Genomic DNA, 23,226 nt, shown 5'->3' on the forward strand with positions numbered 1-23,226 from the left:
AGACAGCACTTCACCTAGCAGCACAATCAGGCTCGTTTAAAGCTATTCAACAGCTCCTTATAAGTGGTGCAGATATCTAAGCACAGGACAAGGATGGTTAGACAGCACTTCACCTAGCAGCACAATTAGGCTCGTTTAAAGCTATTTAACAGCTCCTTATAAGTGGTGCAGATATCTAAGCACAGGACAAGGATGGTTAGACAGCACTTCACCTAGCAGCACAATTAGGCTCGTTTAAAGCTATTTAACAGCTCCTTATAAGTGGTGTAGATATCTAAGCACAGGACAAGGATGGTTAGACAGCACTTCATATAGCAGCACAATTAGGCTTGCTTAAAGCTATTAAACAGCTCCTCAATATCCGAACAGAAACTAGGGAGGATAGGACAGTTCTTTATAAGGTGGTAACTGGAAATAACGAGAATGGACAAATCAACTTAGTTGATAATGATGGAAAGACTCCATTGCACTTAGCTGCTTAAGCTGGACATAAATCGGTAGTTGGGTTGCTTGTTAGTCTAGGCAGCGTGGGGTCGGCTAACTTAGCCGACAATACAGGCAAGACCCCGCTGCACCTAGCCGCTGAAGCTAGACACAAATTTATAATTCAGTTGCTCTTAGAAGGAAAAGCGGCAGAGTTGGTTAGCGTGGCTGACAATGACGGCAAGACCCCGTTACACCTTGCCACTAAAGCAGGGCATGAATCAGCAATCGAGTTGCTCGCGACTGAAGGCAGCAAATTGTCACTTAGCTTAGACGACATTGTCATCAAGAAGCCACTAGGTTCTTTGTCTACTGACAGAACTCTGTTAACTGACGTCTCTGTTTCGGACACAAGATCTACCCGCTGGAATTATTCAATGATTTCCAGCCTTACAAATTCTTCAGCAGATGCATTTCGAAGTATATGCTCAATATTCCTATCTTCAGAGTTGCCACCACATGTATTTAGGATTCGATGGACATGTCATTGTGGTCATCGGTCCTATGACGATTATATATCGGAACGTAGAGTTGTCAAGTCTGTTGCAGATCGAATAAACTTGAGTGGTATCAAAGCAGAAATTGTCACGTGGCGCGAAAGCGGGGTGAGGACGTTGCTTTTAGCATTGAAGAATATGGCTTTGAGTGGGCATAGGAAATATGCTGGAAGTCATCGAGAATCAGGCCAAGGTACGTCACCCAATTTACGAGCAGATATGAACTTGGGTATCGCTGCACCTAGTTTGAACCAAGGTGTATAGGGTGACACCTAAGATATTTCTAAAATGGAACTTGAATCCGCTGGTGGAGGGCCGATTAAGGCTGTTAAGGGAGAGGTCAAGGACGAAGTTAGATTTCTCCACCTCTGCATCCACGGAGAATCCCAACTGCCTTGTGTGGGCCATATTATGATAGATCCTAAGAGCGTACACGCTAAAATTATCAATGGCGATCAGCAGCTATTTAAGGAGATAAAGGAAAGGTATCTTAAAGCATGCGAGAAAAGAATGACAGCTTTCATCAAGCTGAAAGGCATTTACTTCGTTTAGGTAAGTTGCTACCGCATGACATTGTCTTTGTACGCTAACGGGCACAGTTTCGGCTCTTCCTAAGAACCGTGGTAGGTGGCTTGAAAGAGAACAAGATTCCAACCGATACATCGGAATATGACTTTAAGGAAGTGTAGGAGTTGAAAGACGGTGATTTACCTATTCCACTAAGTGTGATGTTGCATTTTTACAGTACACCCGAGCACATATTAGATGACGGACTGTGTCTTAACGCATATCCTAAGAGGAGATTAGAACCGTTATACTAGAAGAGGGGCTAATCTAATGTAGGATACGGAATCTATTTGAAAGAAGAGCTGGATGAGATGTTGTTTGCTCTTATTAGAGGTTCCATAGCACTTTCTATTAGCGTTATTAGGTGGATTGTTTTCCTTGTTCGTTATGATCTTGAAAAGAGCTATCCTTAGCCGGCTGTTTTATGGATCTTAGGAATTGGGGTCTGCGCTTTAGAGGTGCTAAAAGAGTGGCTAAAGGCACGATTTGAATCTGGTGCAACAAAAGAAACAAAGATCGAGTGAATTAAATTGGGTTGTTTTTAAGTATATCCTGTTATCTAGTGTTATGTGGTATGGATTTATTAGCTCATTAGAGTACTGTATTCGTCACGCCATAGAGGAAAGCGACGACGGGTAGTAGGTGGAACCGATAGATGATGACAAGAGCATGGACCGGAAAGTTACATCGGAGCATTATCCTTGCACTGAGCTTTACTAAAAGCAGGAAAGCCCCACGGTAGTAATAATGGGGGGCGATATTTCACAAGACTGTGTGTAGGAAAGCCGGTTCTGTGCGGTATGTTACTGACGATGATGTCTGCGAGTCACGATGAGAGTGGTCATAAAGATTTTTTAAACTCCTTAATTATTGCAAGGTAATAGCAATTGAGAGACAGTTAGAGTCTAAACTATTAAAGATATAAACCGTGTCGGTGGTGTGTGTGATTTAAATAACTGATTTGACCAGTTAATACTTCCCTACATCCGTCGCGACGGCAATGAATTTTTGCATCTAAAGCCACTAAGTTAAGATGCTGTGTTCGTACGTGCTTACGGAGGATATCAATGCGTTTAAAGACCTTCTCCTTCTTTGCTGGTCCAGCCTCCTCGTCCGACTTACAGAGATCACATGTCAAATCTAGCCCTTGGATCTACTAAACACTCACAATCGTCTCGTTTTTATACTGCTTCTAGACATCAGAGAGATGTACCGGCTGTTGCTTCTCTAACTTCGGCCCCTTATACTTGCGAGGGCATTCTTGTCTGTTGCAGATTAGTGCTAGGTTATCAACGAAAGCAATCCGCACTTCAATGACCTAATCCTCATCTAAATCATTAAGTGGCATGCCTAGCATTTTGACAATTGCAGCTCGCTCTTTAAGTTCGTACTTCTTTGGAGGGGCGGTGAGAGCATTAGCAGGGAAGATACCCTGCATTTGTCGATTGACCTCCTTAGTGTGGACGTTTATATGAAATTCTTTGATAGTCTTCTTAAGTAATTCGTCGCTTAATTAGCGTCTTAAATTGTTTATATTAGCTTGCGCCTCTTTATGTTGCTCGAACAACTTCGTTCCTTAAGCTGCCTTAATCGTGGTGTAGCCCTTCAGCTTGATCTCGTGGCCATATGTGTTACGTAAAGCAGATGCCTTAACGATGTCTAGATGACTTTTAATCTTAAGCTTCTGCTTATCTATAAGGCACGAAGGGCATCTCCTATGACGAGCTAGCCGGCTGACTCTTCGTATGAGATCGTCTCGTCGTGGTGTGCCTAGATAGATGCCTTAGCAGTCTTTGTCGACGAAGTCTAGCATGTAGTACCGCTTGTAAACATCCCTACTATTGCCCATAATATGTCTGCGTTCTTTAGGGGTTAGTGCATCTGTGAAAGTATATATTAGCAAATAGGACAGCAGACACTAATAGAAGAATAGAGATGAAAAGGATTAATATCATACCATTTAGTTCCTTCCCTAAACCTCGCTACAGGCCATAGAGCTCGAGCGCCTTCTCATATCCCATCACTCGACTAAGGCGAACAAAGTAATATCGATACTTCGCATACTAGAAAGGTTTGCTCTTAGAAATACAGACTCCATTAGCAGTGACCTTAACGTCGTAGAAGACAGGTCGTTCTGCCCATTCGTCGTCCCATTTAAGAGTAATGCGGTTAGCGTCTAGAGGGACGACTAGATTGTAGATATCCCGTAGAGATTTGAATTTGTTTTTGAACGCGTTATTAGTAAGAGCAAGTGCTAGCATAAAGCTAACTACGCAACATGATAGGTCTTCCCCTTCATAGAATGTAAACTTCTTCCTGTTTAAATTAGTAAATTGCAGAGGCAAAGCAGCTTGGCTCCTACACATAGATACCACTTACTTCTTAGACTTCCCTCTAGACCTTTTAATATGCTTAAGGTTTAAAGTCATGACGATTATTAGCCGTTTCTCTTTAACCGTAGAAGGGAATAGTTGGAATGTGATATCTAAATAGAGCAGAGGACGCTTCCTAACAAGAGCCTTTAGCCTTGAGCTTGTACAGCTACTAAAATCCATAAGTAACGATTCTTGTACCTAGAGTCGTTCATGGGGATATAACTCTGTATCATCTACCTAGTTGCCATGTTGTAGATTGCATAGATCATCAACAAACAGCGCGTACTTTTCCTTTTCGGACGTATCAAGTTCGAGATATTGTGGGATCCACTTTTTTAAAGTTAGTATCGTCTAGCTAAGTACTAAAAGGGGCAACTTACGTTACGAATATCAAATAAAATGTCGTCAGTCATATATCTCTTCGCTACTTGTGCATATAACATGCTAAGGGTCTTCTAGTACGTTACAATGGAGGATTCTTTCGTTATGCGTGAGTTTTCATATCTCTAGCAGAGGTATGCCTTGAAAATGGGTGCTTTGCCCTTAGTAAGGGCCTCTAATGGATTCTTGCCAAGTACGAAATCGAGATCTTCACCCTTAGGAGCAGCTTCTTTCTCGGCCTTTAACTTCGCCTAAAACCTACTAAGCAAGCGTAAGCAAAGACGTCTACATGCGCGCAGCTAACTAATAAAGACTTACAGAGCCTAAAATTCCTCTGCCCTCGCTATCATAACCTTCGTATCGTCGCTGTGATTTGATAGATTAACACCTGCTTTACTAAAATCTGCTATCTTTTGCCGGTAGGACACGGCTTTAGCGGAATCAGATTTACTTTTAGACTGGGAGTTGTAGCCAGAATCTAGGCGCAGCTCATCGCCAGCATGTGGAGATGGTAATTGCTTGCGGCGATGTATCTTTTTCTTTTGAAGTCGCGGTTCATGGAGTCGCCGTTGTTCCTCCATGTTTGCTAGCACTATAGAAGGAACTCCACCTCGGCCACTGTGAAGCCCTACGCGTTAGGCGTGGCGTCGAGCGAGTTTTGGGGGTAGATTGGCCATGTCGCTGCAGAAGATAGCGTGTATTAGTGGCAGTTTGTGAGGTCAAATTATGGCGTTTAGGCTGGGAGGAGATTATGCTCGACGTTGTGCTCGATATTCCAAGAAGCGTATATTCCTTTGGATCTGCAGATATCGCCTATAACAACCCGATCCTCTGGCCGTGTTGGCTAGAGGATAGTTCTGGATGAGCTGGGCCCTACACTGATCTAAGAGTCGGACTTGGCTAGTGATACGCAGGTCCTTCGAATACATAATAGTAAGATATGAGTAAAAGAGTGAAAGGTAAAGACGGCAGAGAAAAGACAGTAAAGTGAAGTAAACCAGAAGGTTGCTTGAAAGCACTGAGCTAACAGAGCGAGTAAGGAGTGCGAGCGTAAGTGTGAGATGGTAAGATTATATACATTTTCTGTCACAGCAGGTCACGAAGTAGGTTGCGTGGGTTACTTTGCCTTGTTATTTTTACCTAGAAAATCGGCCCTCACATTTCGGGGGGCAACCAATTTCGCGATTGTGATTGTAGTTGTCCTTAAGGCGGCAAGCCAAATTTATGTTAGCGTGGAGTTAGCGTAGGTAACCGAGCGGAGAGGCCGCATAAAGCAGCGGGCAAATGCCGCCATAAACAGTTGCCAAATCGCCAACATGTAGTGTATAGTAGGTATAAAATAGAATAGGTACCTTACTTAGGTAGGTAACTTATATATAAAATACATTATTCCTATTCTTACCCTATCTATATAGGCTCTACTTATATTACTTATACCTCCTACTATTATATAAGCTATTCTATATGTAAAACTATTTTATATAACACTAGTTTTAGGATGTTGTTAAATAATGCTACCTAATTCTTAGGGCTATAATTATATTTAGCCCTAGCCTAATTAACATAGTTTACTCCTCTAGTATAGGTTATAGAAGAAACCTGCCTTAGTACTAGGACTACCCCCTTTCTAAGTTATGTATAGTATAACGCTACTCTTCCTTCCTATATAAGTACTTCATCTTATACTTAGAAATGAGTAAGGTCTATAAGCGCTTGCAAACGACAAACAGTTGGTTGATTCTAAAAGCGAGAAATGACGATGTGAGCATTAAAATGAGAATCACTTGGCTCCTTCTGCCATTAGACCGAGAATCACTTGGCTGATACTTAGCTCCTTCCGGAATCTGCTTAGGCCATAGCGTTGAGGCTACGGCGCTAAGGCGACAGCTTTGCACAGCCTGGAACCAGTACCCCACTAAACCCCACTAAACGGCCAGTCGACCAGAAGTTGGCCATCAAGCGCTTAAACAGTACCGCATGTTCTCGAAGGCCACCTTCTTTCTACCATGGTAGTTGCCGTTCCAAACGTTGTATAGGGAGAGCCTACTTAGAGAGTCTATGTAAGGGGGGAATATTATTCGGGAGGGCGTGCGTGTGTACGTATAGGCAGAGGCCTCGTGTGTGTCATTGTGGGGTTGTGGCATTGTGGGTACGGGGGAGAGATATGTGTGGGTATAGAGAGGCCTAATACGCGGGGTATGGGAGAAAAGCCGAAGCTAAATGTTACATACAGGCCTACTACTACCTATTATAGTCCGTATATGTACTATTAGTATTCACTCGGATATCCTCGGAGCATCTAGAGGTTAAGGGGAGGTTAGGGTCCAGACCCATTTTAGTACTAGTAAAGACAGGCATGACATGTATACCTAACACAGAGTGATATACTCGAAGTGTCTACAGGTAAGGAAAGGTGCAGACGGCTAATGCCACGCTAGAAGCCATCCACGCCAGCCATTCCATGCACCGTTGCCCACGCCGAACGTTCCCGTACTAACGGCCTGCCTATTTGGGCAAGTCGGGTTGTTGCTGTACTGTACAAACCGGCAGGGGTTTGCTTCTTCCCCTCCCTTGTTCCCTGTCATGTCGTGGATCATCCTCCCCGCAGATTGCTATGTAACCATCCTTCTTGAATGACCATCTTATTATAAACTAATCCCCTCTAATCCCCTCCGCACACTCTAAGGTTGACAGGTTGGATATCGAATACTCGGAGAATACGACAAGGCACAATGTCTTCAAAACCTTTCAACGACGATCCTGAGAAGGATGGTGGTTATGGTGCACCATCCCCCATGAGCGTGAACAGCGACGGCCAACCCGCAACCCTCCACGTCGAAGACCAACAAAAGGGTCCTATGATGAGTCGCTTAGTCGACAGTTTTAAACGCGACCCCAACGCCTCCAGCGGAGCCCGTACCTACAAGGCCGAGGACGGCGGTTTCGATCATGAGGGTGCCGCGCAGCGCACTGCCAACTCTGGCCTCGCTCGTAAGCTTAAGGGCAGACATCTGCAAATGATTGCCATCGGTGGTTCAATTGGCAAGTTCTACCCGAATTGATTAGAGAAAGAGGCGTCGCTAACTGTCCCTAGGTACTGGTCTTTTTGTTACATCTGGCGCTGCTCTTTCCAGGGGTGGTCCCGCATCTCTGATCATTGCATACGGAATCATTGGCATAATGTTGTTCTGCACCGTTCAGGCACTCGGCGAGATGGCCGTTATTTTCCCCGTGGCCGGATCTTTCGCTGCGTATTCCACACGGTTCATTGATCCTGCTTGGGGTTTCGCCATGGGATGGAACTATGCCGTGCTGTGGTTGATCGTTCTTCCGCTCGAAATTGTCGCCGCGTCCATTACTGTCTCTTTTTGGCCAGGAGCTGCCGATACCAACTCTGCCGCATGGGTCACCATATTCTTCGTATTGATCGTTTCCATAAACTTATTCGGCGTGCGAGGATACGGCGAGGCTGAATTCGTCTTCTCGATTATCAAGGTCATCGCTGTTATTGGCTTCATCCTATTGGGTATAGTCCTCAACTGCGGTGGTGGCCCCGTTGGTGGCTATATTGGCGACAGGTACTGGAAGCCCAACGGCGTCCTACCAGACTACCAAGGATATATCCAGAACCCCGACGCCGCACCCGGATCAATCGTTTCTGGTCCTTTCAACAATGGATTCAAGGGCCTTTGCAGCGTCTTTGTCACAGCTGCCTTCTCCTTCGCTGGTACTGAGCTTGTTGGTCTGGCCGCTGCTGAATCTGACAACCCGCGCAAGACCCTCCCAACCGCTATCAAGCAGGTGTTTTGGCGTATCTTACTCTTCTACATGGTCTCATTGACCATCGTGTCCCTCTTGGTTCCATACGGAGACTCTAGACTCCTCGGCGCTGGTTCTACCGATGCCAAGGCCTCACCTTTCGTCATCGCCATCGAAAACGCCTCAATCTCCGTTCTGCCATCGATCATGAACGTTGTAGTACTCATTTCCGTTCTGTCCGTCGGTAATTCTGCCGTGTATGGCTCATCCCGTACCCTGGCCGCTCTCGCAGAGCAAAACCAAGCGCCACGCATCCTGGCATACATTGACCGGAAAGGACGCCCAATAGTCTCCATTGGGATTGCATCGGTTTTCGGTCTCCTCGGTTACGTCGTCGCTGGTGGACCGAAAACCTCCAGCACCGCTCTCAACTGGCTATACTCCCTCGCTGGGCTCTCGTCCATCTTTACATGGGGTTCCATTTGCCTAGCTCACATTCGCTTCCGCGCTGGGTGGAAGAAGCAAGGCCATTCCCTCGACGAGCTCGCATTCCGCTCCCAAGTCGGCGTCTATGGCTCCTGGGTCGGCTTTATCCTCAACTGCCTTGTGCTCGTTGCTCAATTCTGGACTGCCATCTGGCCTATTGGCTATGGGAGCCTGACCTCCACTGAGATAGCCGAGAGCTTCTTCTTAGCATATCTTGCGGCACCCGTGGTGTTGCTATGCTACTTCCCTTATAAGTTCTACTTTAAGACACCCTTCATGCGCTCGCACAATATGGACTTGGTTACTGGTCGTCGTGAGCACGATACTGCTGAGCTGATCGAGGAAGAGATGATGGAGAAGCGGTCGTGGCCCATGTGGAAGAGAGCGTACAAATATGTATGTTAGGTTAGATTCGTGCTTTAGCTTAAGTGTCGGATATTTTCAGAATGGGACTAGATATTAGATGATTTTTATTGAATGCACCAATTTGAATTTAGTCAACGTCAACGTCAAAGAGGATCTCAGCGCAGAGTTCAAGGTGCCAAACATCGTTGTCGTTCTAATAGTCGCCTGCAGACACGCTACAAAAGAGACTGCTAAAAGCCGTCCATTTAGCTATGCCCCTTTAGTATTAAATCTAAAGAAAGAGGGAATAGATCTTACAGCCGATTTGCAAGTCATGCTTAGTAGAAAGAAATTAGCACTCATTATTTTCAAGGGTTCTTCTAGCGGATATGGAATCCTAGGGATAGAGAGGGTTACGTAGAGATTTTATATAGATTGAAAGTAGAGAAAACAAAAGTTGAACTTAGGCAGCATCTATAGAGGACCAATCTGCAATCCGCTTACCCCTTCCGCACATAGCCGGCCATTGAACTTTCGATAGGAACTGCTTGACTTTTGTTGATGCGCTGAGCTTGTTGTACTGGACTCGAGGATCTCCTTCTACACAAAACCAGTTAGTCTTCTAGTATTTCGATAGGCATGCATTAACTTTCTTGACGCACCCGAGCTTGCAGTTCGTCGCTGTGGTTGGTGGCGGGGTGGGGGCACGATTATACCCCCATCTATCCTATAGGAATTCCGGCGCCCGGTCTTAGGTCTTTGCCGTCATGCACGCTTCTGGTGTTCGAACGTATTCCACTAGTGTGCTGTCTGTCGCCGTTATTCACTATCGTATCCTGTGCCAGGGTATTCTCGTCTCTCGAATCTAACACTTTCCCTTTGCGGAGAATGATTCTCTATGGATTCGTGGGTTCTTATTGTTAGGTTCCCGAGAAGTCTCGGATTCTTTATCTCCACTTGATCTCCAACGTGGAACTAGACTGCAGAGCAGTGGTATACATGCGACGATGATGGCGGCGTTATTTTCAGCGTGGCTGAGACAGTATATGATAGTATATGTCCAGTCGGACTTAGTTTTGTGATAAAGCATGCGTTGAAAGCTGAGCTTGAGCCTCACCGCAGCCATGGCAGTAACGCTATTGTAACACTTGTGAGTAATGTCTTCGCTGAATGAAACTGCATGAGATAGGGAAGAAATGGTAATTCAAACTCTCTTACCATAAACTTAGTGCGAAAGACAATACGACGGCCAGCCGGGACCGAAGTTTTGTATTCCGTAATCTCCATACAAGAACGCATGGAATGGGAAAGACCAAGAGGTCGGTAAACATGTTAGACGTAACGATGAAGACGTAGACTATAGCAGCTTGCCAGGGATCCAGACACGATAACCCGTTGAATACAGTAGCTCCTGAAGTATTGCCCGACCTAGGCGGGCACATGAATATAAGGGCAAGCCAAGGCCCTAGGCAGGCACCTGTATTGAAAGCGAGGATAATGTAGAGGGCAATCCTGATGCTGTTGATAACCGATGCGACTCTGAAAAGAAGAAGAATGATAGAGGTTCTAACGAGCGGTAGTATGAGGCAGTGCAAGGCTGGCTGCTGTCCCTGGTATACCATGCGGAAGACAAAGCAGAGCAGCTGCTTCCAGGTCTTCTTATACGTCCTGTATGTGCCTTCCTTTAATCTATGGGCTAGGGCGATCTGATGCCTTTGAAGTCCGTGAGCCTGAGCGGAGGAAGCTGCTGATACGCTGCTGATCAAAGGCATTGATTTTGCCTTGCTTTATAGACTCGCGCGCTTGTTCAACTAGCCTGTCAAAGGAGTCTAGGATGGCGATAAGATCAGGCTCTGGCTTAGATGATGAGTGCGGGAGGGCTATAAGCCAAGCTGCTGCTCCGAGGTTACGGCCTTGCAGGTATCGAACCCACTCTGTAGTCTGTAGCCATGCCGACTGCTCTGGTGGGCGTTGGAGCACTGAGCTAGCTGCCTCATCCGACACCCGCATCTTCTCTGTCAACTGCAGTTCGACCTGGCCCTCAAGCGAAGCAGGAGGCGGCGGAGGCGAGCTAGACGTCGCGCTGTTGCCTAGCTCGAGGGGCACTGCTACTCGGAAGTTGCGTCGAAAGTTGCTCACGTGGAATGCCTGGTACCACACAGGAGATAGAGTAACAGTGGGGAAGGCAGTTGCTCTCCCCTTGGCTACGTCTGCCTTTTATGTGCGGCCACCCTTACACCCACTACTCCATGCATGGGCCTTTTTTAGGTGTTCCTGCATGCTCCGAACGCTCCCACATATGTAGGCCCGCTCCTGACAAAGAAGACAACAAACTCCGTTGCTATAAAGGGCAAGCTTCGGGACTGGCCGAGCATCTTCTGGAACATCTAACTGCTGGATGACCTCCGCAGGCTGGATTGGCTTGTTCGCCCAGAGCGCGATACAGTCCCTCCTCTCAGACAGCGTCACCTGGTCCTTATGCAAGTTGGAAAGATGCGATCCAACTGTGCCTGGGGCAAGGGCAAACTTGCAGCGGGTACAAATAAGAACTCCGAAGTTGGGATTGAACTCTAGGAAATCCATTATAAAATTTGAGGGGGTTGGACAAGGTGGTAGATAGTGAGAAAGCCAGAAGGCTTAGATAAAATTGAAATTCAATAGCTTACTTAGACTTACCTTAACACTGCTCTCAACAGCTTTAATTATGTCGTACGCCTAACGCGCCTACTTGCTAGGCCAAAGGTGACAGGACGAAACGCGAATCAATTGAAGAAGCGAATCCCTGCAATAATCATGTCGCGTCCGCCGCAACCCTCTCCGGCGTCAAACGCCGAACGCCCCAACTGTCAGGGGGGTTGAGGGTTTAGGCGAAATGAGACGAGTAGACGCCAGACATACTGCTGCTCTAGCTCAAACCCAAGCCCAACCAATCAGGGCTTAAGAAAGTAGGAGGCTAGGCTCCCCCCGACGGGGCATCATGGTACAGGATAGGATAGGTTGGTTTCCGCAGACAATTAAGGATAGGATAGGACTGTACTGCCCGGACACGACAAGTAAGGATAGGTTTGGCTCATATATAGTCGTTTGTGCCAAAACGCCTGTTAGGTTACTTGCGCATTTATGTTTTTAATAACCGAAAATCGGTCACACGGGCCATATAAGACATACTGAGGTCGAAACACAGACAGGCGGCGATATAGGTGGGCGTTTATTACCGTGCTTTCACTTGCTTGCTCAGCATTATATATCCATGGCGGCTGGGGGGTATCGACAGAAGGGCTACTATAGTGGATCCACTTTGAATCCCGGACAATGTGTCGACTTCAAGAGGGAGTATAATTTGAAGGATACAGAAAGAAAACTTGACAGAACTGGATACGTGACGCGACGCGTGGTCGCGAAAGACTCTTGACCTCAACGTCGTGTTCTTGCTATGGCCAATAGGCGAGCACCATGAGGAATCTAGCCAAATATAGAAACGTCTAGTCGGAACTCACTTAACTCTATTTGGAGCTAGTGGGTTCTGACTCCGCGTTTCAAGTGCAATCGAGCACCGTTACCTAATCGGGAAGGCGTCTGGGAACTGAACTGAGATTACATCAAAGAAGGTTAGCCTCAAGTGCGATCCGAGCTGAAATTTACTATATTGGGACAAGGGGTGGGATCTCAGTTGGATCGTAGGGAGCCTATATAATAGGCCGGGACGACCACCGCTAACGGGAGAGGGCGCCTAGTTTTCCATAATGATATCGTCGCCGAGGATGGGTTTTTCGGCACGCAGGGACGCACGTTACTACGTATATTACAGTATTGAGTTAAAACAAAATCCAAACACATCATGCAAAGCCTTTCATAGTATTATACTACCTCATAATATAAGTCGCCAAGTTTATTAAGACATTCCTCAATCCATTCCTTGTTCCCAATGTCGCTATTTTCTGAAGCTCGTAGTAGTGCGTGTCTTAGCATGCCTTGCTTACTCTCCTTATCGAAAAGACTTTGTCCTATAATGCACTCTACATCGGCAGAATAATAACCCTCTATATTGCAGGCTCCTCTTTTCATGAAGTAATAATAGCCTAACATCTCGCCACGCGCCGATTTGTAGTGCAATCGTCTAGCAGTATGTCAATCGGGTGCTTCAGATCTTGGAGAACAAAATCAATCCCTGTTCCCTTCCCAAAAGGTACGCCGTTACACCCCACCCCCGACCCTAGTTTTGGCCAAGGTGAGCACTCTTTATCCCGCTTCAGATACCGATGAATGTTTTCTTTTTCGAAAGGCTTATCTGCTGCAAGATAGAAAGCCACAGCTGCATCGCGAATTAAAGATATTCCAAGCTCTTCTAGTTCCTTAATCAACACAGATGCTCCATTATTCTCACTAATGACCATGTCTAAATCCCAAGAAACAAATGTGGACCTGCTGTAAAGATTTTGCTTCTGAGTCTCAACATTTTGCCATATAATAAGAAATTGTTTCCCTACTGCGCCATACTCTCCTTCCCCCAAAAGAACAGCAGGTTGTTTGAGCTTTATCGTAGTTTCTGTGTGGTGAGCACTTGTTTCATCTCTTATCAAAAACATATAAGAGGCAAATGTATTCTTTTTACGATCGTAAAAAGAATAGGCTTGCCCGACTGAATCCTACGATGGAGAATCATAGGTGTGCCGACTATAGGGCTCGCCCTGCCGAATCCGACATGACGTAGAATTATGCGCCGACTATAGACTGAATCCACATGATAGAGAATTAAATGCCATTTATCGTAAGTATAAGGTAGGGGATCGAAGTACGAGTACGGGACATTACATCTCTCGGTGTAGTTTTAACGAACGGCGAGAAACACCATAAGCATTTCGACATTCAGGCCTTATATTATCTCAAATGGGAGTCTATTTTAGGAAACATTAAGGTAGAGCAAGGCATAAAATTATAAATGGATAACAATTTTCTCCCTCTGCGTTATAATCACCCGTTGCATCCCATCCCCCTCCGCGTCAACCGTATAATCACCCCGTCTGTCGTACCTGCATCCCCCACCCTCCTTCTAACAGTCCTAGCCTCCCCTATCTATCCATTGCAGCTAGCCTTCCTGTTAAATCCGGATAATATACCCCTCTTAGCACCCCCGAGTAAACATCTCCACTCTCTCCTGTCATCGCCCGATCACTCTGCCGGGCCACTAATGTCGCAAACCCTAGTAGCACGAGGCTAGCAAGCTGCTGGCATGAAATATTTCCCACGATGGTGAGAAAGAAGACAAGCTGTAGGGCGTGGAATAGGAAGCTAGTGACCAGGTTCGGTTGCGGCAGCCCTGGGTTAGTGGGCGGAAGGTAGGGCGGTATAGATGTAGTGTAGAGGTAAGCGGTGTGAGTTTCTGTAGGGCTGGTTGGCTGCTGGAAGGGTGGTAGAAAGTCGTCGTTAGTGGTTGATCGGATGAAGTCAGGAACGAAAGCAGCCGCTTCTCCCACCACTTCTTCGACCCCTTCGTCCTCTGTCACGTCCACGCTTACGACCAGGTTTGTGTCCGAAGTCGTAGCAGGAGCGTGCCTCTCTAACCACCGGAGCCACCTATCCCCCTCCTCGTGATCCGCCTCGACCTCCCCAAGTTTTCCCTTCCACTCTCTCTTCAGCTCCCAAGCCTCGCCATCACCAACCTCTCCAAACGGCTTTAGTTTCATGAACCGCACCCACCCCTCCACCACCTCCGCCACCCTTTCATCCCCCACCTCAAACCACTCAACATGCGTCATATGTATATTACAGCCCCCCTGGCCCACAAACCTCGACACATCCTCTCTCCGCCTCGCCGCAGCAAGATGCTTCTGCACCAAATGCTCCACCTTCATTGCATGCCTTGTTTCTAGTTGGAATACAAGATCTTCGCATCTATATCCACACCCGCGGGAAAGCTCGCCACGGCGCCTGCCGAAGTCGTTCGTGATGCCGATCTTGATATATGGGCTCCCTATCACCTCACGGAAGCCGTAGATGATGCGGCCCGAGATTTCTGCGGGGCTGAGGGCCTGTTCGAGTTTGGTCTGGAGCGCGCGGGATATTTCTTGTGGAGAATGGGTGGTGTAGGGGCTGTAGGAGCGAATATGTGCAGGGATGGCGGGAGGATTGTTGGTTGCAGCTGGCTGTGGGGCTAAAGTGCTTGTTAAGGATGGTAGGTGGGTTGGATCATCGTCTTGATCTAGAGGTAAGGTAGATATTTCGAGGTCCGCGCTGCCGCCTGAGATATCTGAATGGACAGATGAGTTGCTGTTGTCGTCGGAGAAGTATGCGGAGTCTTCGAAGTCATCTATATCCGGGTGTTCCTGTCTTGCATTAGTTTGAAAGCAGGTAGCAGCATGGTGGGAGCTTACCTGGGTATCTAGGTCATTAGATGGAAAATAGTCATCTTCGTGGTTCTGATCATTTTCATCACCATTATCGCTCCTTCCATCTGAGTCATCTTCATCGATGTGATCTTCGGCCCATCGTGCAATCCAGTGCTCACAAAGTAACTGTTGATTGATCGTACTGCGGTGGTTTGCGGGACATAGCATCAGCCCTGCTAGTTCTCGCAAAACATCGTCTCGTGGTCGACTCCCTTCCTGAACGAGCTCTGTCACATTTGCCAGGATCTGTTCTCTATCCCCATCACGCGCTTTCAACTTCCTAGAGCACCTTTGCTCTCTGCCACCAAGCTTTCGCGTTTTATACCACAGGCACTTGCCATCCCAACTATCTAGACGCTCTAGCGGCCTGAGGATCCAATCGCCCATAATGTAAATCGGAATATAAATCGGAATATAACACGGTAAACCAAGTGGACCAAGTGCCTGGACAGTAGCAACACATTCTGTGCTACTCTATCTTATATATATCTCTCTAACCCTAGAGCACTAGGCCTCTCACCCCTGGCCAATGCAGCCTGGCAGGAGCATGTTTCCAACCACTGCCACCAACCGACAGAGAGTGTTTCCAGCGAAGGGAGCACCTCCCATTCATGCAATACGCAACAAAGCAAGCCAAATAGGCCCCTAGGGCTCTCTCCAACAACTCTAACCCGGGAAGAGCAAGACACACATATCACTAGCCAGTCACCAACCCCGAAGACCACGAATGCATAAACCCCAGCCACATAACCAACAGCGAATTCAGAACTCAACCCCTTCGCTTACGCAAAAACAGCCTGGAATATACCTTTCACCTACAAGCGCCACACAAGCGAGGCAGTGTTCCCCTCTGTAGTGGTTGCACACAGCCCTCCCTCCCCTTGTCAGTGTATCATAGCTCGCCCTGCACCCTCCAACACCTCTCAGGCTCGCGACAACGAGAGTGACGAGTGAAGCCACATTAAACTCTCCCAGAGCGATTCCTACCTACAAGGCTAGCCTCGACTTTACATGCGCTGACCAGACAACTTAGTGTGGCGCCTGGCCGCACCAGCCACAGCCAGGCTCTCCTCATCGCGACATTTGTACAGTACTGTACGTACAGCGAATGGCCGCTGATATCAATGTCAACCTACCGTCCCAGCATCCATAGACCAACAGAGCCCACCGTTAGACACTAATATAGGCCACTGTTAGAGACGAGCCAGTTTTGGCGTAACTTCCACTTAAACCTGTGCACTGCAACTCTCGGGTCTGCTTAAGAAATGTCCTAATTGGCATACGTGCATATAGCCGCCGTACCGGAGCGCGGACGCGAAACGCGACCCGTCCCATCCACAAACGCCACCAAAGAAATCTCCCAATTTGGCTAGTAAGCCAGCGATAACGAACAGCCAAGTCACATAAGTACGTGTAGATTGAGTTCAGGTGTAGATTTGAGACGACTAAGTGACGTAGAAAAGGTCGTCCGATATTATACTAGAAGTGGGGTGGAGCTCGAGAGTGCGCAGCTAGGCTATGGTTGACCGTGTATACTGACAGTGACACCCCAGATCTACCCCTGTACAACCTATAACACCTTTTTACAATACATTCTACTCTTTGAAACCAATCCCATGGCTTCCGTTTTGAAACGGGCTAGAAGGTCTATTCGAAGAGCTCTGTCTCTGCCCATACGTTTTCCAACTAGCGGCTTCAAGATAATCAATTCATCAGAGGTAAGAACCGCACCGAGAGGAAGGGGTAGGTGCTATTTTAGGAAAGGTAGAGCAATGCATATAATTATAACAATTTCCTCCCTCTGCGTTAACTGCATAATCACCCGTCGCATCCCATCCCCTCTGCGTTAACCGAATAATCCCACCATTCTCGCCCATCCCCTATCCCCCCGCGTCAATCTCATAACATACGCCTACATCCGGCACATCATATCACCCCCCTCCCCCCATCCTCCCCCTACCCCCTCCTCGTCAACCGCATAACCACCCCCGTCTGCCGGACCTGCATCCTGCACGTGGTATCCCACTCCTCTTTCTCCGACGCCCACTCCATATCAAAATTCCGCACAATCTGCCCGACTGTCTTCGTGAGAACCATCATTGCAACATGTTTACCTGCACAAGTTAGAAAAATCCCCATAGCCCTCAAAAACTTACCTATGCAACTTCTATTCCCCAACCCAAACTACACACTGTCAGCGCTAAACCCCACAAAGAGTGAACTACTCACGGCAAGCATATTCTTATCCATCCTCCTCACCTGCATCTCATCGACCTCAATCCATCGCTCCGGGCGAAAGAAGTCGGCATCCGCTCCAAACACGGCCTTATCGCGCTGTGTGACCCAACCCGTAATTCCAATATCCGTGCCTTCGGGAATGAACTGGCCGTTGAGAACGGCGCCGCCCTTGGGCACGACGCGATCAAATGGGCTGCCGACAGTAGGGTGCATCCGCATCGCTTCTTTGATACAGGCTTGTCTGCAGAAGTCAGTCGCGTCAACCAACCCGAAAGGGGACGTACAGGTAAGGGAGCTTCTGCCCCTCTTGAAATGACAGAACGTCCGATAGGAGACCCTTCGCATCCGCATCCTGAAGCTCCTGTACGAGCGTTACGTATGTGCGTGGAGTCTTGACAAGGTAGTAGAAGATGGCGCGGAGGGCAGTGGAATTGGTATCAACGGCTCCAATACTACAAAGTTAGCGCACACTGGTATAATGGCGAACCACTCACAAGAAGATTAGAATATTGTTCATAATTTCCCTCTCGTCCATGATCGTGCTGTCCTTGAGTTGCTTCTGACGCAGGTACTCAAGGAGGTCGCCGCGCATGTTCGTCGGCTTTTCAAGGTCGTACTTCTTCATTGCAGCATACGCAGTCTGTTCCGTTAGCAAACGATACACCCCTCGAAGGCATGCATACCTGTTGAATCATGTTGATCGGGTTCTTCTCCCAGATCCTATCGAGAATTCCGACGAGGGTTGGATTGCCGAATAGATATTTATGGGCTGCAGGGAACTGTCCAACTATAGCTCCATAGGTCATGGTAGCCCATCCCGCCCCGATCGCGCCGTTGATATCCCGAGCTTGGTCCATGAAACCGAACATCTCTTGGAATGAGAGGAGACCAGTCAAGTCGAACGAAAACCTAAACGTATCAGTATTAACTCAATAGGAAACCAACGTACTGACCAGCTCAACCATTCTCCAAAGTCAATTGCGGTCCCTGCGCGTTTGTCCATGTGGGCAACGAAGAGGGGGATACATTTATCAAACAGCGGCTCCAGCTGAAGCATGGATGACAACGAGTACTTGGCCGCGACTGACGACCTCATGATCTTGTGTTGGGCGGCATCACGGCTTGTGAATATATTCTCCATCGACTGCCCGTCGATTGTGAACGTGAAGCCAGTAATATAACTCGACTGCATCTTGTTAGGTCTCGTCGTTGCAATAGAGTTGGAGCATACCTTCTGATACAAACTCCCTTGAAGGTAGACTTCAGGAATCATCGCCGCATCTCCGATGGAGACAGCATTGGGTCCAGTCCGGATGATAGGTCCATACTTGTCGTGGAGCTTCTGGTATTCGATATGCGAGTCTCCCTTCAGGCTTATATACACCTTGTACAGGCGTGTGAAGCGGGCCAGGAAGGGGCCGGGGAGTTGACGCAGGTGAGGACGGAAATATGAGAATAGGCAGCTAACAGAATAGCAAACGGTAATAAAAACGAAGATAACGATATAGAGTTGGGCCGCCCTGAGGCCTATGATCTCCTGGACCGTAGACAGCATGTTGAAATGTATGAAAGTAATGATATAAATTCAGCTGGATAAACAAATAGTACAGTATAGACCTGATTCTAATGTAAAGCCCGACACACCACCCTTTATATATTCAGCTGAAAACGAGGGGCAGACTCCAACGAGTGAAGGGGCAAACCAATTGTCATCTTTTGTCTTATCCGGCAAAAGGCAATATACCATAGTTCCAGCTCTGAAGGACGGTGTGATATTCAGCCAGGACTCACTTCATCCCATCAAGCCCAGCAGCAAAACCCAAGTTCGTCATTGGCTACCAGTCGCCACTTCAGTCCGTTCAATAAAATACACGTCGTCACACACAAACATCCTCATCTCGCCCAGTCTGCCATCAAACAGATCCAATAACATCTCCTCCCATCCTCTCAACTTCAGAGACACGTCACACAGCACCTATCTGGGCGACCCGTCGTGGCATATGCGCCGTGCACTGCACCATCCCCCGCCTGGGAATCCGGACAACAGAAGAAAGAAAAGCACCTGTAACTCTCCAACCGCATTGTAGCATCGTAACTAGGAAACAACCTTCTTCCCCTCCCGGCAATCCATAACGTCTCATCCAGAACATACACACGCACCCCAAACGCCACCGTCGCAGCGCTAGGACGCCCCGCCTCGTGACAAAGACCAACACCCCACCGGCGTGCAGAGATCGTCCGATCTCTCTCGTCGATCCGACTCGGTCCATCAGTCTCAGTCGGACCACCATCACGCCGACTGCCCTGCCTTCATCCTGACTCTGCCTCAGCACCTCACCGTCCTTTCTCGCCCCAAAACAATAAAATAAAGACACGAGGCATCACACAGCGCCCGCAGACCGCCTCCCATCTGTCGCACAGAGTGCATCCCAAGCATTCCACCACCACCACGGAGGGGATGGAATGGCCCGACCCCGTTCCACCCGAACCAATACCACGGCCACTGGGTGACGTGTGACCTAACCTCCATCCAAGCGAAGGATCAATCCATCCCAATAGAGCAATCCCCTCGTCGCATTCCCCCTCTTGCCATGTCAAGCTGAGAGGCGTTCGCGGCCTGGAAGTAAGGGGGTCGATAAATGCGCACTTCGAGCATAGGCAGCTTACATAAGCGAGGGCCGACCCAGCTTCCAATTCGCTGCCGCCGTGGCGGGTTCGGTGATACTGCTGTTTCTGCGTGATTCTAAACGAGGGTAGGTAAACGCGAGGAAGCTGATGCGGTGAGAGAGGGGATAATAGATCATGTCGGTCGATGGCAGGGGGGGTTCGATGGTGTTGCACAGCTGGGCGATGGCGCTGGGCGTGTCTATCGGAGATAAAATCGATGTTGCGTAACGGAATAGGCAAAGGGGAGGGATTCATTCATTTCCACCCCCCTTCTTGTCACCGATATCGTGTTATTGGGATCAGCCATGGGACGTTACATACATGTTGTGAACAGTGAGTGTCTCTGGTATGCGGACCTGGCGCAGTTCATATTCCGTCCGTTTCTACCCGCCGCACCGCTGTCGGTGGTAGTGATGCTAAATTCTCTTCGTGCTGGATTTCTTGACCTCGGCCTCCCCTAAAATGATCTATCCTTCTTCAAACGCCCGCACTCCAAACCGCCATTCCAACGCCATACCCTCCCAAAAATCAACCCCCCTCGATGCACGGACTGCCGCTTCCATGTGCGTGCCTCATTCCACCCTGTCCATTCAACATGCTCATTCCATAGCCATTGTTGACCCCTCGCATTACTCCCCCTTCTTCCGCCTCCCCTTCTTCTTCGGCTTCTCGTCCGAATCGCTGTTATCCTCCTCCTCCTTCGTCCGCTTACCCTGTCCTGCGTCAGGACCGTCGGCGATCTTACTCACGATATCGTTAAGGAAATCGAATTGCTCATCAGCCTCGATCGCTTTCTTGAGGTGTACGGCGGTCACGCGCTTCGAGTTCGTGCTGCGCGCCAGAGAGGCTGATTTGGTGACGAGGGAGATCATGAAGAGTTCCAATGCTTTAGCTGGTGGGGTGTTAGTCACTTGTATTTCATCGGTGGGGGTAGTGGAGCACGTACAAACTGCAACCGGTGTGACCTGGGCCACCTTGCCCACCTCCTCATCAGCCTGCATTATCCGCTTTATCCTCGCAACAGGAAACTTCGTCTTGATCTCAATACCCTGGCTGGCTCCAAGGTGCGGTTTGACATCCTCGCTGATGCCAGGTGCGGCGGCGACGCGCTCACGCTTCACGCGTCCTGTCATCGCGTCGTCGCTGGTCTCGGATTTGATGTGAAGTTGTTCGTGTAGTTGCTGGTGCGGCGCCTGCGGTTGCTGCAGTGGCTGCGGCGGCGGTGGTTGATAAGTAAGAGCTTGTTGGGGGAGTGAATATGACTGCCGCGAGTAATTCTGCGGCGGCGAGTGCGCTTGTGAATATGGCACTGTCGGAGCCTGGTACGCCGGGCTGGTGTACTGCCCTTGCCCTCTCGGTGACTGAAACGTATGTGTAGGCGGTAGGTCTGGGATGGGCGGCAGGTAACTGGAATTCCGGCGGCTGTCTCCAAAGCCCTGGTACTGCTGCGGCGAGGGGGGAACCTGGTAGCCTGAGCTGGACGAGATGCTGCTGCGCTGGGCCGTGGCGTTGTTGCTCTGGGGGCTCGTGAAGTCCGGCAGTCGCGGTGAGCGGGGCGTGTAGGTAGAGGTCTGGGGTTCGTGGTGGTGCTGTTGCTGTTGTTGGTGCGGACGGTGCTGCTGCACGGGCGTCGTTGTCGAGGATTGAAAGGATGAGAGATCGGGAGATTGCGGTGCGTAGGTACCGTCGGCCGGCATATTGGGGGAAGGAGAAGAGAGCGAAGCAAAGGCGGCAGGGCAGGCAGTCAGGCCCGAACCCGCAAAAAGTGAGAAAGAACGCGTCCGTGGGTGGTGCGGAGTGGAGATGCGGGTGGCTGGTGCGCAGGAGCTAATGCAGCTCAAAGTTGCTGTGGCTGACGCGGGTAGGGTATATTGGGTTTGTTTGATTGTGTGGAAGAGCAGATGATGTCCAGTACGTTCGTTCAGTTCAGTACAGTAACAGCAATCGTACTGGCTGACTGGGGGTTGGCAAAATGATTTTGCTCAATCGCGGTTGCCCTCAGCGTCTCGACATGCCAATTGAGGCCGTCGCGGTTGTGCTGGGTCTCAAAGTGTCTTGTCTGACGATACCCGCTCTCTGTGCGCGCCGACGTCAATAAAAATGTCCGTGTGGCGCCTGAGAAACTCGAAAAACAAGAATAAAATTAAAATAGAGTTAAAAAGCGGCACAACTGTCTCCAAATTCACTCCTTTCTCTCAGGCGGTGTGTAAATTGAGAATTGGTGATTGGTGATTGGTGGGTAAATATAATGCACGTGATTGGTTGTTGATTGAGGTGATGATTTTGATGTTCTTTGATGTAGTATTGGTATTAGCGTGGTATTGGTGTGGCTGTGCACGCTTGCCGGCGGGTGGATTTTCCGATTTTCCGGTTTTTCCCAGAGATTTTTTTGTGATTTGGGTTGATTTGGAGCGGGGAGGGTGCTGCATTATTATATGCTAGGGACGTCCGACGCGACCATCGACCGGGATCCTGCGCTTTAGGCTACTTTGGGTTAAACGCCGATTCAACTACCCACGAACGTCACCATCTTATTTTTACAAGGGGAGAGGCTAATTTCATCCCCATTCATCTATCAACAATCATCATTCACAGAAACCATATCATACCCAATTTTATATCCCGACAATGGCGTCATCATCAAAGTATCTCTCTCTATTGCATCGTTGTTAAGTTGCCTTTGTCGGTTTCTATATCTTGTACTGTGTACTACTGTCACCAAAACAAAGAACCTCGCGACGCGATCTGCGCCGCCGAACGCGCGTTTGTTTGCCCTTACTTCCCGCGTCAGCAAGGCTGCCACTGTCGCTGTCGCTATCCGCCTGCATCAATATAGGTATCTGCGATGATTCCCACCCATCTCTTTCTGTGTTTCACATTCCATGTCTCATCCTGGTCCCGTTGAGTGATGATGACAAAGAGCCTACCAGAGACCACCTGAGTCCGAAGCCCGACGTTGCGTTTGCGGTTTCTGCTCTACATCGTGGTCGCGTGAAGGAGTAACTTGATCTAATCTGACAACATCTTCGCCCCTATCGAAAG

General features: G+C 48.5%; 8 protein-coding genes across 8 annotated transcripts in view; 2 read left to right on the plus strand and 6 right to left on the minus strand.

Annotated features, from left to right (window-relative positions):
• VE01_06688 (uncharacterized protein) overlaps positions 1 to 186 on the plus strand; it is a 1,285-nt gene extending 1,099 nt beyond the window's left edge. Inside the window, exon 3 of the mRNA XM_059463825.1 lies at positions 31 to 186. Coding sequence (XP_059319644.1) covers positions 31 to 80 — 50 coding nt within the window. The 3' untranslated portion in view covers positions 81 to 186. The remainder of the gene's footprint in view (positions 1 to 30) is intronic.
• Positions 187 to 3,330: 3,144 nt separating this feature from the next.
• On the minus strand, positions 3,331 to 3,976 carry VE01_06689 (uncharacterized protein; the record flags this gene model as incomplete). The annotated part of the gene is made up of 3 exons (XM_018276129.1): positions 3,331 to 3,428; positions 3,637 to 3,863; positions 3,927 to 3,976. 3 exons carry the CDS (start codon positions 3,974 to 3,976, stop codon positions 3,331 to 3,333), a joined length of 375 nt encoding a protein of 124 aa, XP_018129699.1.
• A 452-nt stretch (positions 3,977 to 4,428) lies between these two features.
• Positions 4,429 to 4,884, minus strand: VE01_06690 (uncharacterized protein; the record flags this gene model as incomplete). The annotated part of the gene is made up of 2 exons (XM_018276130.1): positions 4,429 to 4,554; positions 4,657 to 4,884. 2 exons carry the CDS (start codon positions 4,882 to 4,884, stop codon positions 4,429 to 4,431), a joined length of 354 nt encoding a protein of 117 aa, XP_018129773.1.
• A 1,864-nt stretch (positions 4,885 to 6,748) lies between these two features.
• On the plus strand, positions 6,749 to 9,086 carry GAP1_3 (glyceraldehyde-3-phosphate dehydrogenase 1). The gene is made up of 2 exons (XM_059463826.1): positions 6,749 to 7,345; positions 7,398 to 9,086. Exons 1-2 carry the CDS (start codon positions 7,036 to 7,038, stop codon positions 8,951 to 8,953), a joined length of 1,866 nt encoding a protein of 621 aa, XP_059319648.1. The 5' UTR covers positions 6,749 to 7,035; the 3' UTR covers positions 8,954 to 9,086.
• Positions 9,087 to 10,213: 1,127 nt separating this feature from the next.
• On the minus strand, positions 10,214 to 11,476 carry VE01_06692 (uncharacterized protein; the record flags this gene model as incomplete). The annotated part of the gene is made up of 2 exons (XM_018276132.2): positions 10,214 to 11,107; positions 11,228 to 11,476. The coding sequence occupies 2 exons, from the start codon at positions 11,474 to 11,476 to the stop codon at positions 10,583 to 10,585; spliced, it is 774 nt and encodes a 257-aa protein (XP_018129771.1). The 3' UTR covers positions 10,214 to 10,582.
• Positions 11,477 to 13,846: 2,370 nt separating this feature from the next.
• On the minus strand, positions 13,847 to 16,514 carry VE01_06693 (uncharacterized protein). Its single transcript, XM_018276133.2, has 2 exons — positions 15,265 to 16,514; positions 13,847 to 15,216 (listed from the first exon to the last, which is right to left on the minus strand). The coding sequence occupies exons 1-2, from the start codon at positions 15,664 to 15,666 to the stop codon at positions 13,963 to 13,965; spliced, it is 1,656 nt and encodes a 551-aa protein (XP_018129772.1). The 5' UTR covers positions 15,667 to 16,514; the 3' UTR covers positions 13,847 to 13,962.
• Positions 16,515 to 17,235: 721 nt separating this feature from the next.
• VE01_06694 (uncharacterized protein) lies at positions 17,236 to 19,072 on the minus strand (the record flags this gene model as incomplete). The annotated part of the gene is made up of 8 exons (XM_018276134.1): positions 17,236 to 17,393; positions 17,436 to 17,463; positions 17,509 to 17,758; positions 17,802 to 17,969; positions 18,012 to 18,157; positions 18,201 to 18,426; positions 18,471 to 18,703; positions 18,749 to 19,072. The coding sequence occupies 8 exons, from the start codon at positions 19,070 to 19,072 to the stop codon at positions 17,236 to 17,238; spliced, it is 1,533 nt and encodes a 510-aa protein (XP_018129769.1).
• A 1,741-nt stretch (positions 19,073 to 20,813) lies between these two features.
• On the minus strand, positions 20,814 to 21,881 carry VE01_06695 (uncharacterized protein; the record flags this gene model as incomplete). Its single annotated transcript, XM_018276135.1, has 2 exons — positions 20,814 to 21,076; positions 21,131 to 21,881. The coding sequence occupies 2 exons, from the start codon at positions 21,879 to 21,881 to the stop codon at positions 20,814 to 20,816; spliced, it is 1,014 nt and encodes a 337-aa protein (XP_018129770.1).
• Between the last annotated feature and the right edge of the window lie 1,345 nt (positions 21,882 to 23,226).

Source organism: Pseudogymnoascus verrucosus (assembly GCF_001662655.1).
Source record: "Pseudogymnoascus verrucosus strain UAMH 10579 unplaced genomic scaffold scaffold_26, whole genome shotgun sequence".
Taxonomy (NCBI): Eukaryota; Fungi; Ascomycota; class Leotiomycetes; order Thelebolales; family Thelebolaceae; genus Pseudogymnoascus; species Pseudogymnoascus verrucosus.

Bases quoted from the DNA above. Each gene is read 5' to 3' on its own strand.
- GAP1_3 (XM_059463826.1), top strand. From the start codon at position 7,036: ATGTCTTCAAAACCTTTCAACGACGATCCTGAGAAGGATGGTGGTTAT. The intron at 7,346-7,397 runs GCAAGTTCTACC...AACTGTCCCTAG, and splicing joins TGCCATCGGTGGTTCAATTG to GTACTGGTCTTTTTGTTACA.
- VE01_06693 (XM_018276133.2), bottom strand. From the start codon at position 15,666: ATGGGCGATTGGATCCTCAGGCCGCTAGAGCGTCTAGATAGTTGGGAT. The intron at 15,217-15,264 runs GTAAGCTCCCAC...AATGCAAGACAG, and splicing joins CTAATGACCTAGATACCCAG to GAACACCCGGATATAGATGA.